Raw genomic sequence first — 21406 nt, 5'->3', positions numbered from 1 at the left:
TTAATCCCAAGGGCGTTGGAGGCAATGCCCAGGGATGGAGACAGGATTCCTAGGGTTTGATTGCCAGACTGCCTTGCAGAAACAGTGAATTCCAGGTTCAGTGAGAGACCCTGCCTCAAAAACCAAGGTGGAGCCGGTGGTGGTGGTGGTGCGGCGGCGGCGGCAGGGCAGCCTTTAATCCCAGCACTTGGGAGGCAGAGGCAGGCGGATCTCTGTGAGTTCAAGGCCAGCCTGGTTCACAGAGCGAGATCCAGGACAGGTACCAAAATGACAGAGAGAAACCCTGTCTCAAAAAAACAAAACAATAACAAAAAAAAAACACCAAGGTGGAGAGTGAGTGTAGAAGACGCTTTGTGTCAACCTTTCTTCTCCCTACACATGCATACCATGTGCATCGCACATACACAGACATATTCATGAATGAGCAGCCTATCTATAAACATGAAAACTTAAAATTAAACATGGAAAATAATAAAAAAATAAAGACTTATTTACAAATATATTTATTTCTCACATATTAATTAATATAAATAAAGAGTTCCTTTGGGGTTTTCAATGCCTGGCTTCTTGATAGCACCAGCATGTTTCTAATGCTGTCCGGTGAATTATATAAAGTGTTATCTGAGCTATGCTCACAATAAATACGGAGTCCAGTCAAGGACAGGGAATGGGGAGAGTCCTGGAAGAGGGGACCCCTGCTCAAGCCCCATGAGAGATAGCAGCGTGGGGTCTCAGCAACCAAGGGTCACAAGAAGGGTGGCCGGCAGCACCCATGGGCTGCTATTGTGTGGCGGGCAATTCCCGTGGGGCGTCGGGTCCCACGAGGAAGAGGACGAAGCTGGTGAAGTTAGTCTGAGAGAGCTGCCAGTCCTTGTATGCCTCCCGGGCCCCGTGTAGATAGGCCCTCAGATTCACACTGAGGCGGTGGCCAGCCTTCAGGGGTATCAGGCCACTCCAGGAACCCTCCACTAAGCTGGCCTCCACGGAGCAAGGGAACAGGTCCACAGTCAGGGCCAAGCTGCCAAGGTCATCTACCTGGGGGTCCAGCTGCAGAAGAAGAGAGACCTGGCCCCGCACCTGGTGCTCCATGTTTTTGGACACGGGACTGAGCTTCAGCTGTAAGACCACAAAGTAGAGCCCAGCCTCGTCCACCACCAGCTCGCGTTGCTCCTTGTCGTAACTCAGACCCTGGGACAGGTACGAGCTCCCGGCTCCATTTTGGCTGTGCCAACTCAGGGTCACATTGTCCAGCAATGCTTCTAGAAAAAGAACAGAGTTGCTGAGAGGGTAGTGGGGTGTGGAGAGGTGCTACCATGGGGGTGGGGGTGGGTGGGAGGAGGAGACAGACAGGAGGAAAGGGAGGGAGGGAGGAGGGAGGGAGGGAGGGAGGGAGGAGGGAGGGAGGGAGGAGGGAGGGAGGGAGAGAAGCCACCTAGAATGGACACAGTCCAAGAAAGTGCGTGTGAAATAAGGAAGAGGTGATGGGAAGAGAGGTAGAGATAAGGTGAGCTCCAGGGAGGAGGTGAGTAAGGAGAGCTGCAGGGGTGGGAAGATTACTTACTGCTAGGGGGAGTGTTGAGAGAGAGTGGAGGAGGGTGAGAGGGGGAAAGGAGAAAGGGGGAGAGATCAGGGGAAGAGGAAGAGGGATGAGCAAAACGGGGAGAGGAAGGGAAGAATGCAGGAGGGTCAACAGAGGGGGAAGATCAGCTAGAGCTTAGACGAGCGGGGAGGGCTGGGGCTGGGGCTCGGCAGACAGAGTGCTCCCCTGAAGCCCTGGGTTCATCCGGCTAGGAGGATGGCCAGCCTCAGCTACAAAATGGATTTGAGGGAAGCCTGGGCTACCCAAAAGAAAGGGAGGGAGGGAGATCTCCTAGAGCCAGGCTGGGGGTGAGAAGTACCAATTCTCAGAGGACCCAGATGAGGTCACAAGGCTGACGACAGTGGGAGAGACTGAAGAGGTGAGGGACAGGAACAGAGCAGATGCAGGGCCCGCTGGGAATACATCAGGCGCACTCACGGTTTTTAGCCTGTAGCTTGGCGAACACCGGAGACCCCTGGGAAGAAAAAAAGAATAAAACTAAAGGCTCCCCTACATCCTAAAGGGGAAGGTGGGAATTCATAGGGCCCAGCGCACACTGGGGTGCGCTTCAACTTTGGATGGAGGAAAGCCTCAGGGACCTAGAGGGACAGTAGGGAAATGCGGTGCTCCCTCGGCAGTGCTCCCTCGGGTCCGATATCTACATAGGACGTCCAGGGGGTTAAAGACGCAAAGGAGTCTCCTCTGAGTGCGAGATGGAGGAGGGGTGCTGCAAGCGCGGTAGCGCTGGGCGCGGAGGTGGGGTGTTTTCCCCAGATCGGTGCAGAGGGATGCTTTTAGAAGAAAGGGTCCCCCAGGGAAAGGACGTGCCTCACCTGCCCTGTAGTGTTGGGGCAGCCAGTTTGGTGAACATGGGTGCCTGTCTGGTTTGGAGTCTTCTCTTGGGTGGTCAAGATGAGGGTGAAGAAAGCGATCAGGCCACTGACCAGCAGCACCACCACCAAGGCGCCTAGCCCGTAGAGCAGCTGGCAGCGGGAATACGAGTGCGGGGCGGGCGGCCACGCACGTGCCTCGGGGTCCTGAACATTAATCGTGGGGCCCGCAGCATCCTCAGGGTGTTCACCATCCGCTGGGCGCATGGTGTCTGCAAGGAACGCAGCATCCGAGGGAGCTCAGCAACCGCGGGATGCGCAGCAACTGCGTGGAGCGTGGCATTCATGGGGCGCATAGTATCTGAGGGATGCCTGGCCTCCACCGAGTCCTCCGCATCCAGTGTGCTCTGGTCCATAGCCACTGTCAGGCAGTTCTTGTCTCTCGCCTGCGCCCGCACTTTATAGGCTGGCTAGTGATGGCACTTTATAGGCTGGCTAGTGATCGCTTTGCCGGGGAGGATGTGGAACACGCACGCGCGGGGTTCCCGGGCTCCTCGCTCCGCCCAGTGACTCCGGGAACTAACTTTCTCCCCTCCTCCTCTCTAGTCCCTCCCCGGTGTCCAAGCACTATGCCGCCTTCTTCTCCTTCTCCTTCTCCTCCTCCTCCTCCTCGGTGTGTGTGTTTAAAACTGTGTGTTTAAAACTGACACATTAAACAGTTGTTTATATGATGGGGACCATGTGATGTCGGGGTCCACTCCCTCCCTGGCCTCTCCTGGATCCACAGTCTGTCTCCCTCCTTTTCCCTGTCCTGAGGTTTGGGTTCGGGAGGCGCGCAAACGGGGATTGCTCAGAAGAGGACTGCCCTGCCTGAAGATCCTTGATTCTCTCAGCCTCTGGCCCTTTAGTTCCGTTTTTCTGTCTCTTACTCTCAAACCTCTGTCTCTCCTCCTGTCTCTCTTGCCCCTTTCTTCTAGCCCCTAGCTCCCCATCCTTGGGATGCCCCCAGGGTTCCCCTAAATTCAGGGCTCTTTCAGAGGACTCTGGGGACATCTAAGACTCATGGTCTTCCCACCCCGCAGAAGAACCAAAGAGCCCTGCTGAGCACCCGCACCCAGCCTCTTCTTCCCCGGGACCCCCAGGCCTTTCCTAGCCTTTCCCCACCCACCTTCTTGGGGCTTCCTGTCAGGAGCCTCTTAGGACCCCAGAAGCAGAAGGCTGGAGAGTCCAGATAGAGAAATCCCCCCAGGCCACAGACACAATTTCAATTTCCCGTTCTTTGGGTGCTCTTTCCTGAAGTGGAGGCGGAGGGGAGACAGGAACATCAGAAAGGCCCCCCAAAAGAGGAAATGAGAGGTGATTAGCGCTGGGCAAACCCTGGGGACAGACTCCTCAATGTCTTATCTGGTGAGAAGACAAGCGGGGAGGGAACTGGTGACCTGAGTTCCTTCCCCAGGACCCACTTGGTGGGGCGAGAGAACTGACCCGTACAGGACTGTCCTGAAGATGTCCTGTGACCGCTGCATGCACATGATAAGAACATGTAATTTTGCCGGACCAGTGGTGGCGCACGCCTCTAATCCCAGCATTTGGAAGGCAGAGGCAGATGGATCTCTTGAGTTTGAGTCCAGCCTGGTCTACAGAGTAAGTGCCAGGACAGCCTGGGCTACACAGAGAAACCCTGCCTCAGGAAAAAAAAAAAAAAAAAAAAAAAAAAAAAAAAAAAAAAAAAAAAAGAAAGAACAGAAAAAAAGGTAATTGTAAAAATGTGAAGCCCTAATGTACCCAAACCAACAGGACCCAGACTGTTGACCTCAGCCCCCACCTGCAGGAAAGTTTTTGTTTGGCACAGGGGTCTGGTGCAGCTCCGGCCATCCTCAAACGCACCAGGCAGTCTAGGATGATGGAGCGGCCGGATGCGGGCACAGGCATGCGCCCTCGCACCCTGTTTCTTCGGTGTTTGGGAAGGAACCCAGAGCACTTCATACTGGGGAGAGACCCCGCTGAGCTTCTTATCCCACCGTGGGAGAAGGTGAAGGTCCACTGGGCCCTCCCTGGGAACACCATCCACTCCTTCCTTCCATTTGATCCTGCGTCAGCTTCCCTGGGGAATTACGGAGAAACTCAGCTGAGGAGAAAGGAGTAAGTTAACAAGCCGCGAAACATTTGTACCTTGGGGAAATTGGAGGCTCCACCCTGCTGGCCAGCGGACCGTGGCTGCCGGTCACCCGAAGTGATTCAGCTGTGAAAGCTTTGGCCCTCATACACACAATCACCTTACCACCTCAGTCTGCTGGATACCCACCCTGCTCAGAACCAGGCCACACCTACGTGACTCTTGCACATAGGGAACCCCTCTCTGCCTGGAATACCCCCCTTCCCGCCTCTGCTGCGAAGTGAGGATATCGTCTCACCCCCGTTTATATGTTGTCGTCACAGTGAGTAAAAATGACCGATAGAGACCTTCACTATCTCTGACCATAATGTCTTCCAAACCACTGTGTGAAGGCTTCCACACCACAGATCTGTCACCAAGGAACTGGAATCACCATCCTGACTCAGCTAAAACTAACTCCACTCACCTTTCTCTCCTGCAGAGCCAAAAGGGCCTTTATTCTCCCAGGGAGATTGGAAATTTGGTGGAGTTTCCGGACAGAACACACACACACACACACACACACACACACACACACACACACACGGGGGGGGGGGGGGGAGAAAGTTCATACACTTTAGAACAAGATGTGCTTAGTGGTGTGCACCTCTGAGCCCAGCCTTCAGGAAGCCAAGGCTGGAAGGTTGGAGGTTCAAAACCAGCCTGCCCTACCTGGAAAGATATTATCTCAAAAACAAAACAAAATGAAGCATGCTTGGCACTTAGAAGGTAAAAGCAGATAGATTTCTGTGAGTTCCAGGCAAGCCTGGACTATATAATAGAAGGAGGACCAGCCAGGGTTATATAATGAAAAGCAGCCCCACCACCCCCAGCCACCAAAAAAAAAAAAGGAAAGAAAATTTCAATATTGAAATTGCTTGTTTTTGACACGGGATTTCATGCAATCGAGGCTAGCCTGAAACTCCCTATGAAGTCAGGGATAAACTTCTGATTCTCCTGCCTCCACCTCCAGAGAGCTAGCGACAGACGGGTCTGTGCCACCATGCCTGGTGTGTGAAGGTGCTGGGGATGGAACCCAGGGCTTCATGAATGCTAGGCAAGTACCAAAATGAGTTAAACCTGAATATTGAACTACACACACACACACACACACACACACACACACACACACACACACACACACTGCTGTCCAGCCCTTCTCCTACCCCACTAGGATCCAAAAACCAAAAGACTGCTCCAGAGAACTGACTTCAAAGAAGGAAGACTTAACATCTCAACAACTCCTGAACAGCATCGGCCAAGCTCCCAGGCCCCGGGCCAATCTGTTCACAATTAAAACCACAGCCCACAGCCAAGCATTGCCTAAGCTGTCATCCAGTTGTGAGGGAAGCATCTGGAGCTCCAGTAACGCACATGACAGAACCCCACCCTCAAAGGGCTATGTTACACCACCCCAACGAGCTCTTCATTTTTGTTTTAACATGTGTTTACCCTGTTGCCCTGACCATCTTTTTTTAGCCTCCTAAGAGTGTATGCCAGATGACAAGTGTGTGTTATCACTCCCAGCTCCATGGGAACTTTATGATTGCCATCTCTCCCATCCACCATGACTGCCTCTGTTTATTAATTAATTTCCTTACTTATCACTGCCTCCTACCCCTGCTGATGTGTGGCATCCTCAGCAGCATCTCAATCTACTGTATTCCCAGGTACACACAGCACATGGAGCAAGAAGGCTCTCCATGATATTTATGGGAGGAAGAAATGAAAGAAGGATAGGAAAGAGGAAAGGAAGTAACAGGGATGGGTGAGTGAATGTGGGTGGGTGGGTGGATGGATGGATGGATGCATGCATGCATGCATGCATGGATGGATGGATGAGTAGGTGCATTGATGGAAATGTGAGTGAGTGAATGATGGATGGATGAATGGATGGATGGTTGGATGGATATGTGGGTGGATGGATTGATGGATGGTTGGGTTGATGGATGGGTGGATGGGTGGGTGGGAGGGTGGGTGGATAGATGAGTAGATGGATTGATGGATATGTGGGTGGATGGACTGATAGAGGGATAGACGGATGGATGGATGGATGGATGGATGGATGGATGGATGGATGGATAAATAGATGTGTGGGTGGCTGTGTGGGTGGATAAAAGGGAAAGAAGGAGGTGTATGGAGGAGGCCTGGTGCTGATTCTGCAAGACTGTGGTTGAAGCAGGTGCAGCTCCAGAGTCTGCTGCAGCAAACAGCATGAGCCTTGCAATGCTAGATGCACTGTGGTTCCTGTCAGCTTAAACACATCACACTCAGGTACTACATGAAGTTGCAGGGCCTGAGAATCCGGCAAGCACTCATGTGGATTCAATCCCAGCACCACAAGAAGGTGGTAGACAATGGGAAATCTCTCAGGATGCTGAGGAAATTGCTGTGTGTGGTGCTGAGCACAGAATACATTCTTAGCAAAGGAGAGTTGTCAGTTTTTCATTATTTTATGAATATATATTAGCTATATGTAACAAGCTAAATGTCCCATCCAGACATTTTCATTCCTGTATATAATTTACTTTGATTTCATATTCACCCATTACCTCACATTTTTAATTTGATGGCTTCTGTTTCAGTGCTTTTATATTTATGTATTTTATTTTAAATATATGAGCGTTTTGCCTGCACACATGCACATGCACCAACATGCCGGCCTGGTGCCCATGGAAATATGGGGTCACATCCCCTGGAACTGTAGTTAAGGATGGTTGTGAGCCACCATATGGGTGCAAGGAACAGGACCCAGGTCTTCTAAAAAGCAGTAAGCACTGTCAACCATGGAGCCATCCCTCCACCCACCCCCTCTGATCTCCTCTGATCTCCCTCTCACTCTCATTGACCCCCTTCCTCTTCCAACTCACCTCCAAACCAAGGATAACCTTGAACTACTTCCTGTTCCTCCCAAGTGTTGGAATGACAGGCTGGGGTCACCATCAACTTAAATGAAAAAGATTCCCCGCCTAAGAGGGTGTCAACCCACACACCATGCAGGTCCAGAGATCCACTCTAAAATATGAAGCCAGTTGGCCACCAGACCCAGGGACTGCTCTGAGCTGTGTGCCTTCACAGAGCTCTGGACCTCCGCTCCTGGGAAAGCAGACCATGTGCCTAGCCTAGGGGGGAGTCGAACCTGCAGCCCAGGGGGCCATCCTGAAGCGCTGTGTCACTCTGAGGCAGGAAGCTCCACCCATCGTGCCAATCTGAGTTTTACCTTCCTGCTGCGGCCCTCTGTGGTATAGTCACACCTCTGCTGTGCTCACCTGTGGGGGAGGGCACACCCTCCCCACCACCACACCACACCCCGCCCACCACCACACCCCCATCCCGGCCTAGAGCCCCTTCTTCCACCTCTGAGGTCTGCTGAAAAGACTAGTCCCCCAGGATATGAGAAGAAAAACAAAGGTTTCCTGTCGGAAGGTTTTCAATGCAGAATCCCATTTCTCCCACTGTCACCCAGAGTCAAAAGCTCCACCCCGACCACGCCCACAGCCCATCACTGGGGATTCTAGATGGATTCTAGACATATCTCTGCCAAAGTGCAATCTTCATGTCTCAGCCCCTAAGAACCTGGGGCAAGTGTGCACTAAGATACGCAACTTAGTGTCAACTTTTTATTCATTCTGCTTTGGTTTTTGACACAGGGTCTCCCTAAATGGCTCAGGCTGGCTTCCAAGTCCTAGGTGTATGCTGTCCCTCTGCCTCAGTGTCCCAAATGGCTAGGATAACAGGTGCCAGCTGCCACCATGCTCAGTGAGAGTCAGCTTCTTACTGTTGTGCTTTACCTGGTTGAGTCAAGGAATTACTGCCAGCCCAGGGCAGCCTCAGACAGCCCATTCTGCTTCCTCAACCTCCTGTGCGCTGGCGCTGAACTTACAGCGCACTCCACCAGCCAGGCTTCCAGTGGTGGGCACATGTGTGGGCACACATGAGCTACAAAGGTGATTCCAAAAGGAAGTTAGCTCAAGCTGTTTACGCAGATAGTAGATACAAATGGTGCGAAGGAAGTCAGCCCAAGTTGTTTACAAAAAAAATATGGTTGGAGCTTCAGGTCAAGAAAGATGATGTCAGTACATGATTCTCTCATAGACAACACTGTAAATTCTGTAGACTAGGCGTGTGATTGGGTAGCCTTTAAGCTGATAGACCCAATGGGGTATTTGTCCCCCCCCCCTTGTTTTCTTTATGCTTTAAAAGGAGCTTGTTGTTTGTAAATAACTGAGTTCTTGCCTGACTTGGCTCCCTCCTGCGTCTGATTGTCTCCCTGGGGGGAAAAAAGGAGGCTAGGGAAGAGGCGAGCAGAGCAGAGCACTTACCTTGCCTCGGTTCCAGGTCTCCCTTCTCGGGGGACCTAAGTTCCAGGTGGGGCAGGACCCCACACACATGTAAGCCACATAGAGTAGATTCAAATTCCAGCCCCACCTGGAATTTGTAGAAGCAAATTCCTTCAGCTCTTGGTGCCTCAGTTTCCCCACCTGTGAAATGAAATTAACACCCATTAACTATCTCAAAAAGCAAGATGGCCACAGTGAAGGAGCTCGAACGTTGCCAAATATACAGCAGGCACTCAGAACGTACAGCCGACCTTGCCACCGACAGCCTAGCGTGTCTGTGACTACATGTGGAATGTGAACCATGGAAATCCAATACACAGCCCCTGCCTGCAGACAGGAAGACCTGTTTGGAGTGAACTACACAGAGCCAGCCCTCTGGAGGTGGAGGCAGAAGGATCAGGAGTTCGAGATCGTCCTTGGCGACAAGTCCAGTCGGAGGCCAGCCTGGGCTACAGGAGACCTTCAACCAACCAATGGGGGGAAAAATCTCAGAAGCAGCAAAAAGTGCATAGAACAGAAATGATCTCTCCAGTCTTCAGAAGGGAATTGGTCAAATCAGTGTTGGTGAGATGAGTTCAGCAGTCACGCGCGCGCGGCAGCAGAAACAGTTAGCTCATGTCTTTGAACCACCTTGACAAGGCTCTCTGGGGCTGAGCAAACAAAAGGCTTCTCAGGACGCTGCTTGCACGGTGTGGAGAGGCATCTACAATGCCACTGTGCACACCCTGACGTCTGCAGACACTGGAGACCATGGTGAGGCCCCAGCTCGCATTTCCATATGTACAGAGTTTTGTTTGGGTTCCTCCTTCTCCTCTTCCCCTCCTCCCTCCCTCCACCCCTCCTCCTCCTTCCCTCCACCCCTCCTCCTCCTTCTTCCTTTTAACCGTCAACAACCTGTGGTCAACTAGGCACCCACTAAGAAAGAAAAAGCGGCCACAACTGTCTGGAAGAAGGGAAAATTCGGCGTCAGCAATAGGTGTTTCCCTGAGAAAGATGGGGGTGGGTGCTGGGCAGGCTGGGGACCCCTCAGAGAGGCGAGAGCTAGCTCAGTGATGGGAAATCAGCTAAACTGGGTAGGAAGGGAATCCCAGCCTGGCCACCACCTGGAAGGGACTCTCCAGCACTGCCAGGGGAAACAGCCATTGGACAGCCACAGTTAGACACAGGGACACAAATGACACCCACGGTCAGGATATAGAACAGACACTCACATCAACCACAAATACCCCACAGTCGCTCACACACGCTCACACACACACACACACACACACACACACACACACACACACAGACAAAGAGTATTATCAAACACACTGAGGTTAGGACAGGTGAGGGGTGTGGCTCCTACCTGTCATCTGAACGTTTGGGAACCGATGGAAAGACTTGTCCCAAGTTTGAGGCTAGCCTAAGCTACATGGTTTCAGGCTAGTATAGGCTTCAGAGACAGACTGTCTCACAAAGAAAGAGAGAAGGAGAGAGACAGACGGACATGAAAGAAAAGAGGTCTTGATTGATGGCTCAGCGGTTAAGAGCACACCCACACTAGGATGCAAAAGAAAATGCTCCCTGTGCTTCCTGCCCGTCTTTGTGGCAGTCCAAATTGAATTAGGGAGTACATGTGTGAAGATAAAAAATAAATTAAAATAAAATAAATAATAAAAAGAGCACACCGACTCCTGCTCTCTCAGAGGACAGGGGTTAAGTCCCCACCACCCACTTGGTGGCTTACTACCTCCTGTAACTCCAGATCCCCTTGGATCTGACACACTGTTCTGACCTCCGTAGGCACTGCACTCACCCTGAGACACACACACACACATGAATACAAATAAAGTTTAAAACGTTTCAAGCGCTGGGGACATAGCTCAGTCACATAAGCGTGAGGGCCTGAGTTTGATCCCAAGCCCCGCCCCACCCCGTTTTTGTTTTTGTTTTGCTTTTTAAAGGCAAATGCTTGTAATCTCAGCTCTGCAAAGGTGGACACTGGAGGATTCCTGAAACGCACTGGCAAGCCACTCTAGACAAAAGCTGAGGCCCCAGACCAGTGAGACATCCTATCTTTTAAAAAATTAAATACAAGCAAACAAACAAAACCAGTATTCCAGTAAAACATCCAGGCCCCTCGTCTGAAGACCAGAACCCCCTCCTTGTTCAGCTCCCAGAGCGGGACACGCGCGCCCCCTGGCGGACGGCAGCCTCACGGGTTGCACAGGTTGCTCATGGTCCGTTCAGTATCCTTACTGGGGGTCCTTGGAAGGATGTGACACCAGAACCTGTAAGTCAAGAGGACCCCCGCCCGAGCACCGGACCCCGGAGACGCATGGATGACCCTAGGATGCTGTCAATGAGGGTGTTGTAGGAGGAGAGGCGGGTCCCTGTCGCTCCAACAGGGCCAGCTTCGCAGCACAAAAGTGGCCAGAGCCCATGGGTGCCACTTTAGAGTGGACTCCGGTTTCCAAGGCCGGACAATTCCCGGCATTCTCCCTAGGCCCCGCCCACTTCCCAGATGTTCAACTCCGGGTCCCTGCCCATTCTCTTGGCACCTTTCACTTCCCTACCATTCTCCCTAAGGTCCCTCCCACTACCTTTTCCCAGGCTACGTCAGTTAGTTCCTCCTACCTGCTCTGTCGTTCTCCCTAAGCCCGCCCACTTCCCAAATGTCAACTTCCCAAATGTCGTTTTCTCTGGACCTTCATTCTCCTCTCTGGCCTTGCCTGCTTGCTTTCTCAGTCCCTCCCAGCGGCCCTGTCATTCTCTCTACGCCCCGCCCACTTCTCCAGCCATCCACTTGCTCGGAGTTCTGGATTCCCACGTCGTTCACCCTCCTAGCCCCGCCCACTTCCCCCTCCCCCCCCCGTTAGCTTCCCAAGCAGACCCTGTTCAGCTCCCCCGTCCCGCCCACTTCCCTGCCAATCTCCAAAGGCAGGTTTCTTCGGGTCATTACCCCAAGGCTTGAGGCTTCACCGACTTCTCTACCAGCATGCCAGGCCCCGCCCTCGTCCTTCCCACATTCACATCATTCTCCCTAGTCCACCTGCCTTTTTTTTTTTTTTTTTCTTTTTTCTTTTTTCTTTTTGGAGCTGAGGATCGAACCCAAGGCCTTGCGCTTACTATGCAAGCGCTCTACCACTGAGCTAAATCCCCAACCCCTCCACCTGCCTTTCTTCTAGGTCCATCCACAGCCATCTGGTGGGGTTGTGTGGTAACGCCCAACTCTAACCACCTAGGTGAGAAAGGCCTGTTTCCCTGCCCGCCTTTCTTTAGAGAAGTCTCACTCCTAAATCCACCTGGAACCGGCTAACCACAGGGCAGTCTTCCGCCCCTCCTCCTCCTCCTGTGCCTTGCAAGCTCTCCTTCCAGCTGCTGGACACACCCGCCCCATCTTATTCACTGTAAGATTTAGTTTGTTTTTATATGTGTGTACGTGTTGTCTGTGAGTGGATGCTGTGAGGGTTCGGAGATGCCAGAAGAGGGGGTCAGACCACCTGGAGCTAATGGTGACTGTGAGCTGGGGTTGAGCGCTGGGCACTGAACTCTGGTCCCCTGCAAGAGCAGCAAGCTCTCAGCCACTGAGGCATTTCTTTAACCACCAGTTCAGAAGATCACCACATCTGGACATGGCCCAGCCTTGAGCTCTATTTCCTGATCCCCAAATCTAAAGCGGTGATGGAGAGGAGGAGGCTCCCTGCCCACCCCCCCCCCCCCGCGTGTGCACTTGGACTGTGTGCCTGTCCATCCCTGTGGGAGAAAGGGTCTCCGCACAGGTGCCCACCGTGCTGGCATGCACGGGTGTGTGTCTGTCTCCTAGACTGTATTGCATATCGGATCTAGCCTGTTTGACCAATGGCAGCTTGGGGAGGAAAGCATTTTCATCTTACAGCTCATGGTCCACCATTCAGGGACGAATTGGGAGGAACCTGGAAGCAGAAACTGAAGCAAAGACCACAGAGTAAACGAAAATATTCACTTCCCCTGAGGACTCAGCCTGCCTTTCTGAAGTCCAGGACCACCTGCCCAGGGATGGCACTGCTCACAGTGGGCTGGACCCTCCCACATCCATCAGCAATCAAGAAACTGCCTCCCAGGCTTGCCCACAGGCCAGTCTGATGGAGGCACTTCATTCTGTCTGAGTCACCCACACTGCCTTAAGTAACCCCTTTCCCAAGTAAGTCAACTTGACACAAGCTAGAGTCACCTGAGAGGAGAGAGCCTCAGCTGAGGAAATGCCTCCGTAAGATCTAGCAGCAAGCAAGCCTTTAGGACATTTTCTTAATTAGTGATTGATGGGGAGGACCCAGCCCACTGTGGGTGGTGCCATCCCTGGGCTGCTGGTCCTGGGTTCTATAAGAAAGCAGCCAGAGCAAGCCATGGAGAACAAGCCAGTAAGCAGCACCCTTCATGGCCTCTGCATCAACTCCTGCCTCTGGTTCCTACCCTGCTTTAGTCCCTGTTCTGACTTCCTTCAAGGATGGACTGTGATCTGGAAGTGTAAACCAAAGAAACCCTTTCCTCTCTAACTTGCTTTGATCATGGTGTCTCATCCCAGCAATAGAAACCCTAAGTAGGACACCGAGAAACCCTAATAAACTCATTGGTTCACCAAACTAAGCCTCAGTTTAATTGTTTCTGTTTCTCTTTCTTTTCTGAGTTATCATTTTTTTTTCATTTTTAAAAAACTTTTATTTTCAAGAAATGCAAGACCTGTACAACACCCAGTTGAAGGCAGACACAAAGGCCGTGGATGGACTGCCACCAAAGCTGCAGAGGAACGGCAACAGGAACTGAATTGTTTCCATTGTGTGGCTGCAGGTACACATGGGACATTTTTAGGCCAGCTTCTCAAAACCCCGAGTTCATTGTAAGCATCCCAGGAGACTGATTTCTGTCAGGACTCCATTGGTGTCTGTGGGCTCCCACCCCCGCAAGGCCCCCCGACAGACAAGCCTTTTGAGCTGCCAATAACTAGTCTCTCCCGTCTTCCAAATGCTTCGTTCACTGAAGAGACAGTGCTTATGTCCCAAACTCGAAGCCCTTCTTTCTGACCTCCAAAGGCATAAACAAATGGCAAATCAGGACAACATGAGGAACAAAAGAGAACTCCCATTTTCATGTCTCTAGAATGAATGAGACTTGGCCTGTCTCCTAGGATGTCCCAGATCTTCACATATTTGTCTGCTGAAGCAGTCACGAGGCAGCCCTTGATCTGACTGCTCAGATCAAGACCAGAGATTTCATCGTTGTGTGCATTAAGTGTAAAAATTGGCTTATCTGAACGTGCATCCAGATTATACACAAAGCCGTCATCTGTACTGGCCAAAAAATGACAGGGTGAGAAGTGGTTCCAGGTGACTCTCTCGATCTGCCCACTGAACCGCCACAGGCGATGGTTCTGGTTTGGATTTCGGCAATCATACAGAGCCACTGACTTATCGTATGACCCGGAAATCAGAGTTTGTGCTTCAGATGGATGAAACTGCAGAGTCTGGACCTTGTCTGTGTGCGCAGTCAGCCTGGCTGCTGGCTTCCCCACAGACATATCCCAGAGAATGACGGCGCTGTCTGCTGACGCACTGGCCAGCACGTTTCTGATTGTCTTATTCCAGGAAAGGTCAAGGACAGCATCAGAATGTCCTTCTGCTGAGGAACTCTTCTTCCCTTTCTTCTTCTTCTTCTTTGAAAGCTTACTTCCCAATGTGAAGACTGGCTCTAGAGAGTCCACTATATCCAGGTCCCACACCTCGATAACAGGAGTCATGTTTCCCACTGCAATGTAATTTCCAGAGGAAGCATCTGGGCTAGGATCAAAATTCAGCCATTCCACACTCAGAGGGTATGCGGACAGGAGAATGTCATGGTGCACGTAGAAAGACTCCTCTTCTTGATTGTACACATGAACCTCTAAATTGCATTGCTCCTGTTCAGCACGGCCACAGATGATGAAGTTGTCAGTGGGCTTAATCAGGAAATCTTCATGCTCATATTGTTCCGTATCTTTCAGGGTGACATATGGATCTTGATCATTACTGCCATAGACCGTAAGACCCAACAGAGATTCACCAATAGTCTCGGCATCTGGGTTGTCCTCTTCGTCATAATTGTCCAAGTCATACTCAGCCAGCTCATCATCATCTAGTGTACGGTCATCCTGTGGGTCGCCATCCTCCAGGGGCTCCCTAGGCCGTGCCTGGTGGGTACGGGCACTCCTAATGCCGTCTTCTGAAGGACTCCCTGACTCCTCTTCCTCACTGCCACCTTCTTCTTGTAATTTTTCCTTTGCTTCAGCGATGAGGCGCTTTACTTCCTCTTTACTTAGCTCTACCTTGTCCGGCGTCTCTTTGGCCACGCCGCGGCGGACCCAGGCCACGCAGGTCACTTGGCGGCTGCGGTTCATGATCCTCGGCGACAACGCGTCTGAGGCCGGTCGCCGGGAGAGACTAGGCTGAGCTCCGCGGGAGGGGCAGCGCGCAGGCGCGGGCGCCCACGTGGCGTCACTCCCTGAGTTATCATTTTTAACTACTTATGTATTTGTGTTTTGCCTGCATGTATGTCTGTGCATGACTTGTGTGCAGTGCCCATGGAGGCCAGAAGAGGGCAGCAGATCCCGGGGAACTGGAGTTACACACAGCTGTGAGCCACATGTGGACTCGGTAAACTGAACCCTGGTCCTCTGTAAGAATACATGCTCTTGGCCGGGCGGTGGTGGCGCACGCCTTTAATCCCAGCACTCGGGAGGCAGAGCCAGGCGGATCTCTGTGAGTTCAAGGCCAGCCTGGGCTACCAAGTGAGCTCCAGGAAAGGCACAAAGCTACACAGAGAAGCCGTCTCAAAAAACCAAAAAAAAAAAAAAAAAAAAAAAAAAAGAATACATGCTCTTAACTGCTGAGCTGTCTCTCCAGATCCATTGATTGTTTTGAGGCATGATCTCACTACATAGCCCTGGCTGTCCTGGAACTCACTTTGTAGATCAGGTTAGCCTCAAACTCAAAGGATTCACCTGCCTCTGCTTCCCAAAAGCTAAGATTAAAGGTGTGTGCCACCACACCTGGCTGGGTAATTTTGTTTGTTTTGTTTGGTTTTGGTTTTGCCCATTGATGTCCCCTCTACCTGGTTACATTACTGAAAAGTTCACCCAGGCGGGTGTGTTCCAGGACTGAATAAGAAGATCATACCCAGGTGGTAGTGGCACATGCCTTTGATTAGGACGCAGAGGCAGGCAGATCTCTGTGAGATGGAGGCCAGCCTGGTCTACAGAGTGAGTTCCAGGACAGCTAAGTCTACACAGAGAAACCCTGTCTCAAAACAGCCAGAAGAAGAAGAAAACCATGATGCACTAGACTGTGAGCCAAAGCAAACCTTCCCTCCTTCAACTGCTTCTGTCCGGTGCTCTGTCCCAGGGACTAGACCAGTGTCTAACACAGCGGCCACCACCCCCTCCACACATACAGACAGGGGACACTGATGGTGACCAAAGCACCCTTCTTGGGAAAGTAGCGTTATCTGTCCCCTTATCCCCAAGGCCAGGAAGGGCGTCAGGGGCTGTGGATGCTGCGTCCAGCTGCCTGGCTCTACCAGACTTCAGTGAGTGGCACACTGGGGAGACTCAAGGGGCTGGAGACACAGCTTAGCTGCCAGAGGGCTTGCCTAGCTTGTATGAAGCCCAAAGTTCCATCCCCGGCACGGCACAAACTGTGTGTAGCCCCTCTGTCATCCCAGAACACAGATCAGGAGTTCAAGGCCAGCATGGGCTAAATGAAAGGTAGGGGTGGGAAAGGAAATGGAGGGGAGAGGAAGGGAGAGGAGGGGAGAGGAAGGGAGAGGAAGGGAGAGGAGGGGAGGAGGGGAGGAGGGAGGGAGAGGAGGGAGGGAGGGAGGGAGGGAGGGAGGGAGGGAGGAAGCAGGCAAGTTGGCTCAAGAGAGGAGGGGAGATCTAGGGAGGCCTTTGGTACGGGCCACCCTAACAGAGAACTGGCACCAATTTGACAACCCCTTCCCTGCCTGACTTGCTTGGTGATGTCAGGAGGTGACAGACCCCATCCCCCACTCACATACAACTTTCACAATAATACCAAACTGTTGGACACAGATCGAGGCTCAGACACATGCACTGATCCCATATATGACCCCAAGCATGTACCGGAACAATCCAGAAACATACATGCATAAATTTTTTAGAGGCTATGAGATAGGGTCTCACTATGCAGCCTGGGCTAGCCTGGAAACCTCTAAGTAGACCAGGCTGGCCTTGAACTCAGAGATCTGCCTGCCTCTGCCTCTCAAATTCTGGGTTTAAAGGCGTGCGCCACCATACCTGGCAAGCTTTTTTTTTTTTTTTTCAAGGACTGAGTCTGTAGCCCAGGCTGGCCTCAAACTCACCATGTAGCTGAGGAGGACCTTGAACTCCTGATCCTCCTGCCTCCACCTTAGAGTGCTGAGGTGACAGGTGTGAGTCACCAGCTCAGTTTCTGCAATGTTGGGGGTGGAGCCAGGGCTCCTCCTTTTCCGTATGAAGGGAGGAGCAAGCTGGAGATTTGACCCGCCTCCCATGCCTGCAGCTATTGGTTGGCCCTCATAAAGGTCTGTGAAGTAAGCCCTGGTCTGTCCTGGCCTGTGATAAGCAGCACCGGCATCTTTAGTGGCATGGCCAGCCCCTCCTTGGCCACACTGGCAATGCCACCGTGTGGGTGAGCACCCACTCAAGCCACCTCCTCCGTGGCCAGAGCAGTGGAACCACGGCTTTACATGCAGCCTGCTGGTGTTGCGGGGAGCGACTGAAGAGGCAGGCACAGCTCAGCACTGCCTCCCTCCTCACCGCTGAGAATCCTTCGACTCCAAACAGCCCAGGCCAAGCCAGGCAATATGTCGTCTCCTTCCAGTCTGTGGCGATTAGCACTCATTTTCAATTCGGCGGCACGAGGTAAAGTCACCTGGGAAGAGAGTCTCAGTGAGAGATTGTCTCAATTGCATGAACAGATGTGGGAAGCCCCCGCCCATGGTGGGCAGCACCACTCCCTAGGCAGGGGTCCTGACCGGTGTCAGAGTAAAGAAGTGGAGCAGAGAACCAGCAAGCAGGCACTCGTTTCTCTGCTGGTGACTGTGGGTGTCACATGACCAGCTCCTGTCTTGATTTCTCCACAACGGTTGAACTGTAACCTGGAATTCTAAGCCAAAATAAGTCCCTTTTGTTGTATTTTTAAAAACTGTTGAAAGGAGTCACTCCATACAACAGGGCCCACGTGGGAGGTTTATTGAGGGGAAGGGAGAGAAGGGGCAGAGACGGGTCCCCAGGGATGAGAATGAAGGAAGAGAAAGAGACGGGAGGTGGGCAAGGCCCGCCTTTTATAAGGAAACATAGTGACCGTGCACGGGCGCTCTTAGTGGCTGCAGCTGAGGACAGACCCTGTCAGGACTTTGAGGGCAACCAGTACAGATCCCTAAATGCTAACGCCTCTCTCCTATAAGCTGTTGTTTGCCAGGGTATTTTCTTGCAGTAGCAGACATAAAACCAGGACAGAGTTTGGGGGTGGGTTGTTCTTTCTGTGTGAGAGAGTCATTAAGAGTTATTAATTCTACAGACAGACAACAAAACAGTGAGGCTCTGAGGAGAGACCAGGGACACGTGGCACAGTCCGGCTCCCCTTAGAACCTGGAGGGGAGGCTCTAAGTCACAGGACTGAGGAACAGCCATGGTACGTGCTGGAGCTGGCCTTCTGGACGTCTGAATCGGATGAGGGTGAAAAGGGCAGGAATCTAAAACAAATCGCTGGAGCTGCAAAACCAAATTACTATGTCAAGGGATTGTCCCAGCTTAGCAATGGCCCTGCCTAAGACCTCCCCTGTCCACACACACACACACACACACACACACACACACAAATACACACACACACACACACACACACAAATACACACACACACACCACACACACACAGTTGTGGACCTCCCTGCCCCCCCACCACACCACTCCAGTGTGGCCCTGCCTAACGCCTTCCCTTTACACACACACACACACACACACTCCAGAGTGTGGCCCTGCCTAACGCCTTCCCTTTACACACACACACACACACACACACTCCACAGTGTGGCCCTGGCTAACACCTTCCCCTTTACACACACACACACACACACACACCCCCACACACACCCCCTGTGGCCCCCTCACCCCCCCCACCACACACACACCCCCCCCCCCCCCCCCCCCCCCCCCCCCCCCCCCCCCCCCCCCCCCCACACAACACACACACCACTCCAGAGTGTGGCCCTGCCTAACACCTTCCCCTTTACACCACACACACACACACACACACACACTCCAGAGTGTGGCCCTGCCTAACACCTTCCCCTTTACACACACACACACACACACCACACACACACACACACACTCCAGAGTGTGGCCCTGCCTAACACCTTCCCCTTTACACACACACACACACACACACACACACACTCCACAGTGTGGCCCTGCCTAAGACCTCCCCTGTCCACACACACACACACACACACACACTCCAGAGTGTGGCCCTGCCTAACACCTTCCCCTTTACACACACACACACACACACACACACACACACTCCAGAGTGTGGCCCTGCCTAACACCTTCCCCTTTACACACACACACACACACACACACACACACACACACTCCAGAGTGTGGCCCTGCCTAACCCTCCCTTACACACACACACACACACACACACTCCACAGTGTGGCCCTGGCTAACACCTTCCCCTTTACACACACACACACACACACACACCACACACCCACGTCCCTGCCTAACACCTTCCCCTTTACACACACACACACACACACACTCCAGAGTGTGGCCCTGCCTAACACCTTCCCCTTTACACACACACACACACACACACACACACACACACACACACACACACACACACACTCCAGAGTGTGGCCCTGCCTAACACCTTCCCCTTTACACACACACACACACACACACACACACACACACACAACCCAAGTGTGGCCCTGCTAACACCTTCCCCTTTACACACACACACACACACACACACACACACACACACACTCCACAGTGTGGCCCTAACACCTCCCCTGTACACCCCCATGTGCATACACACACTCTGCAGTGCCAGGCATGGCTTGGGTTGGACTTAGTATCCCTGCCCCACACCCCACACAACAATCATCTCCAGAACCCTGCATCTCCGGGCCCCACAGCTGCAGAGGACTAGAGCCAAGCCAGGGCCACACACTGGACTGAGTACCACCAGGACACAGAGAAACACAGAGAAGCTATGTTGTAGCCTAGGATCGGGGTGAGGAACTGGCAGGATGCTCCGGGGAGAGGCCATGAGTGGGATGTGGGGGACAGAGCATTGCTGCAGTCACCCCTTAGAGTCAGATCCCCACCCCTTACAAAGACAGCACAGATCCAGGGCTGAGTCAGCAGTGCGCACCCAGCTCTTGGGGGGGGGGGCAGACATGTGACAGGCACGGGCGGAGGCCCTGCTGCAGGTTACGGGATGGTGTTGGACCCCAGCAACATTGTATTCTTGAGAGACGAGCCAGGTGGCCGCCAGCTTGTTTTGTTTTGTCTAATACCAAGCAACAGAGTAGCTGGAGTCGCACAGTGATAAGAGCCTGGGCTTGGGATGTTCTGGTTCATGGCCTTTTCCCAGCACCAACAATGTCACCACACTGCAGCAAGCTGCTCCACCCTCCTTGAGCCTCTGTTTCTTGTCTCCAAAAATGGCATGTGCTGGCATCTCCAGTCACTGCATTAAAACCTAAACAGATACCCATAATGCACTGTGGCTGTTGAATTTAGTGTAAATCGCTCCTAACTTTTGTTTGTTTGTTGTTGTTATTGTTGTGGGGTTTTTTTGTTTTGTTTTTGAGACGGGTTTTTCTGTGTAGCCGTGGCTTTCCTGGAACTCTCTCTGTAGACCAGGCTGGCCTTGAACTCAGAAATCCACGTGCCTCTGCCTCCAAGTGCTGAGCTACAGGTGTGCACCCCACACCTGGCTCACGCCTTGCCTTTTTATGCAGTACTGGAGATGGAACCGAGGGCCATGCACATTCCAAGCAGGGTTCTACCCATGAGCTGTACCTCACTGGGGGATTCTAGGCAGGGCTCCACCCTGACATGACCCCGACCCCTCATCAAGGGTTCTAGGCAGTTTTACTGCTTTATATTTCAGAATTTTAATCCCAAACTGTTTAAAATCTCACAGCTGGGGAGCTCATAGGGAGCTGGGAGCCGGAGAGGGGCAGGGGAGGGGGACCTATTACTGTTGTTTTCCTAAGTTGACTGACTTCTAAAAGTTTGTGTTTATACCCCCAGACAGATGCTACCCCCACCCTGGACCAGAGAAGCTCCTCTCTGCGGGGAACAGTGGTAAAAGCAGCTCATGGGTGCTCAAGGCTGCTGAACCATGGGCTTCTGATGGCTTCTGGAGGAGAGGGAATCATTGTCTCCAGTGTCTACCCATCGATGCACACCAGGATCAAACG

General features: G+C 52.4%; 2 protein-coding genes and 1 non-coding gene across 3 annotated transcripts; 1 reads left to right on the top strand and 2 right to left on the bottom strand.

The window, feature by feature from the left end:
* Nucleotides 1-514: 514 nt before the first annotated feature.
* Tnfsf9 (TNF superfamily member 9) lies at nt 515-3506 on the bottom strand. Its single transcript, XM_028862537.2, has 3 exons — nt 2413-3506; nt 2018-2054; nt 515-1259 (listed from the first exon to the last, which is right to left on the bottom strand). The coding sequence occupies exons 1-3, from the start codon at nt 2674-2676 to the stop codon at nt 781-783; spliced, it is 780 nt and encodes a 259-aa protein (XP_028718370.1). The 5' UTR covers nt 2677-3506; the 3' UTR covers nt 515-780.
* A 6904-nt stretch (nt 3507-10410) lies between these two features.
* On the top strand, nt 10411-10524 carry LOC114687919. The gene has a single exon (XR_003733728.1). It is a non-coding gene; the product is annotated as a small nucleolar RNA SNORA31 (small nucleolar RNA).
* A 3067-nt stretch (nt 10525-13591) lies between these two features.
* LOC114687917 (periodic tryptophan protein 1 homolog) lies at nt 13592-15328 on the bottom strand. Its single transcript, XM_037197864.1, has one exon. It carries the CDS (start codon nt 15293-15295, stop codon nt 13790-13792), a length of 1506 nt encoding a protein of 501 aa, XP_037053759.1. The 5' UTR covers nt 15296-15328; the 3' UTR covers nt 13592-13789.
* Nucleotides 15329-21406: the final 6078 nt, after the last annotated feature.

This window comes from Peromyscus leucopus, chromosome 22 (genome assembly GCF_004664715.2).
Source record: "Peromyscus leucopus breed LL Stock chromosome 22, UCI_PerLeu_2.1, whole genome shotgun sequence".
NCBI classification, from domain to species: Eukaryota; Metazoa; Chordata; class Mammalia; order Rodentia; family Cricetidae; genus Peromyscus; species Peromyscus leucopus.
Note: the sequence above shows the minus strand (reverse complement) of the source record. Positions and strands in the feature narration are given on the sequence as shown.

Bases quoted from the DNA above. Each gene is read 5' to 3' on its own strand.
- Tnfsf9 (XM_028862537.2), bottom strand. From the start codon at position 2,676: ATGCGCCCAGCGGATGGTGAACACCCTGAGGATGCTGCGGGCCCCACG. The intron at 2,055-2,412 runs GTGAGGCACGTC...TTTTCTTCCCAG, and splicing joins GCCCCAACACTACAGGGCAG to GGGTCTCCGGTGTTCGCCAA. The intron at 1,260-2,017 runs GTGAGTGCGCCT...TTCTTTTTCTAG, and splicing joins CAAGCTACAGGCTAAAAACC to AAGCATTGCTGGACAATGTG.
- LOC114687917 (XM_037197864.1), bottom strand. From the start codon at position 15,295: ATGAACCGCAGCCGCCAAGTGACCTGCGTGGCCTGGGTCCGCCGCGGC.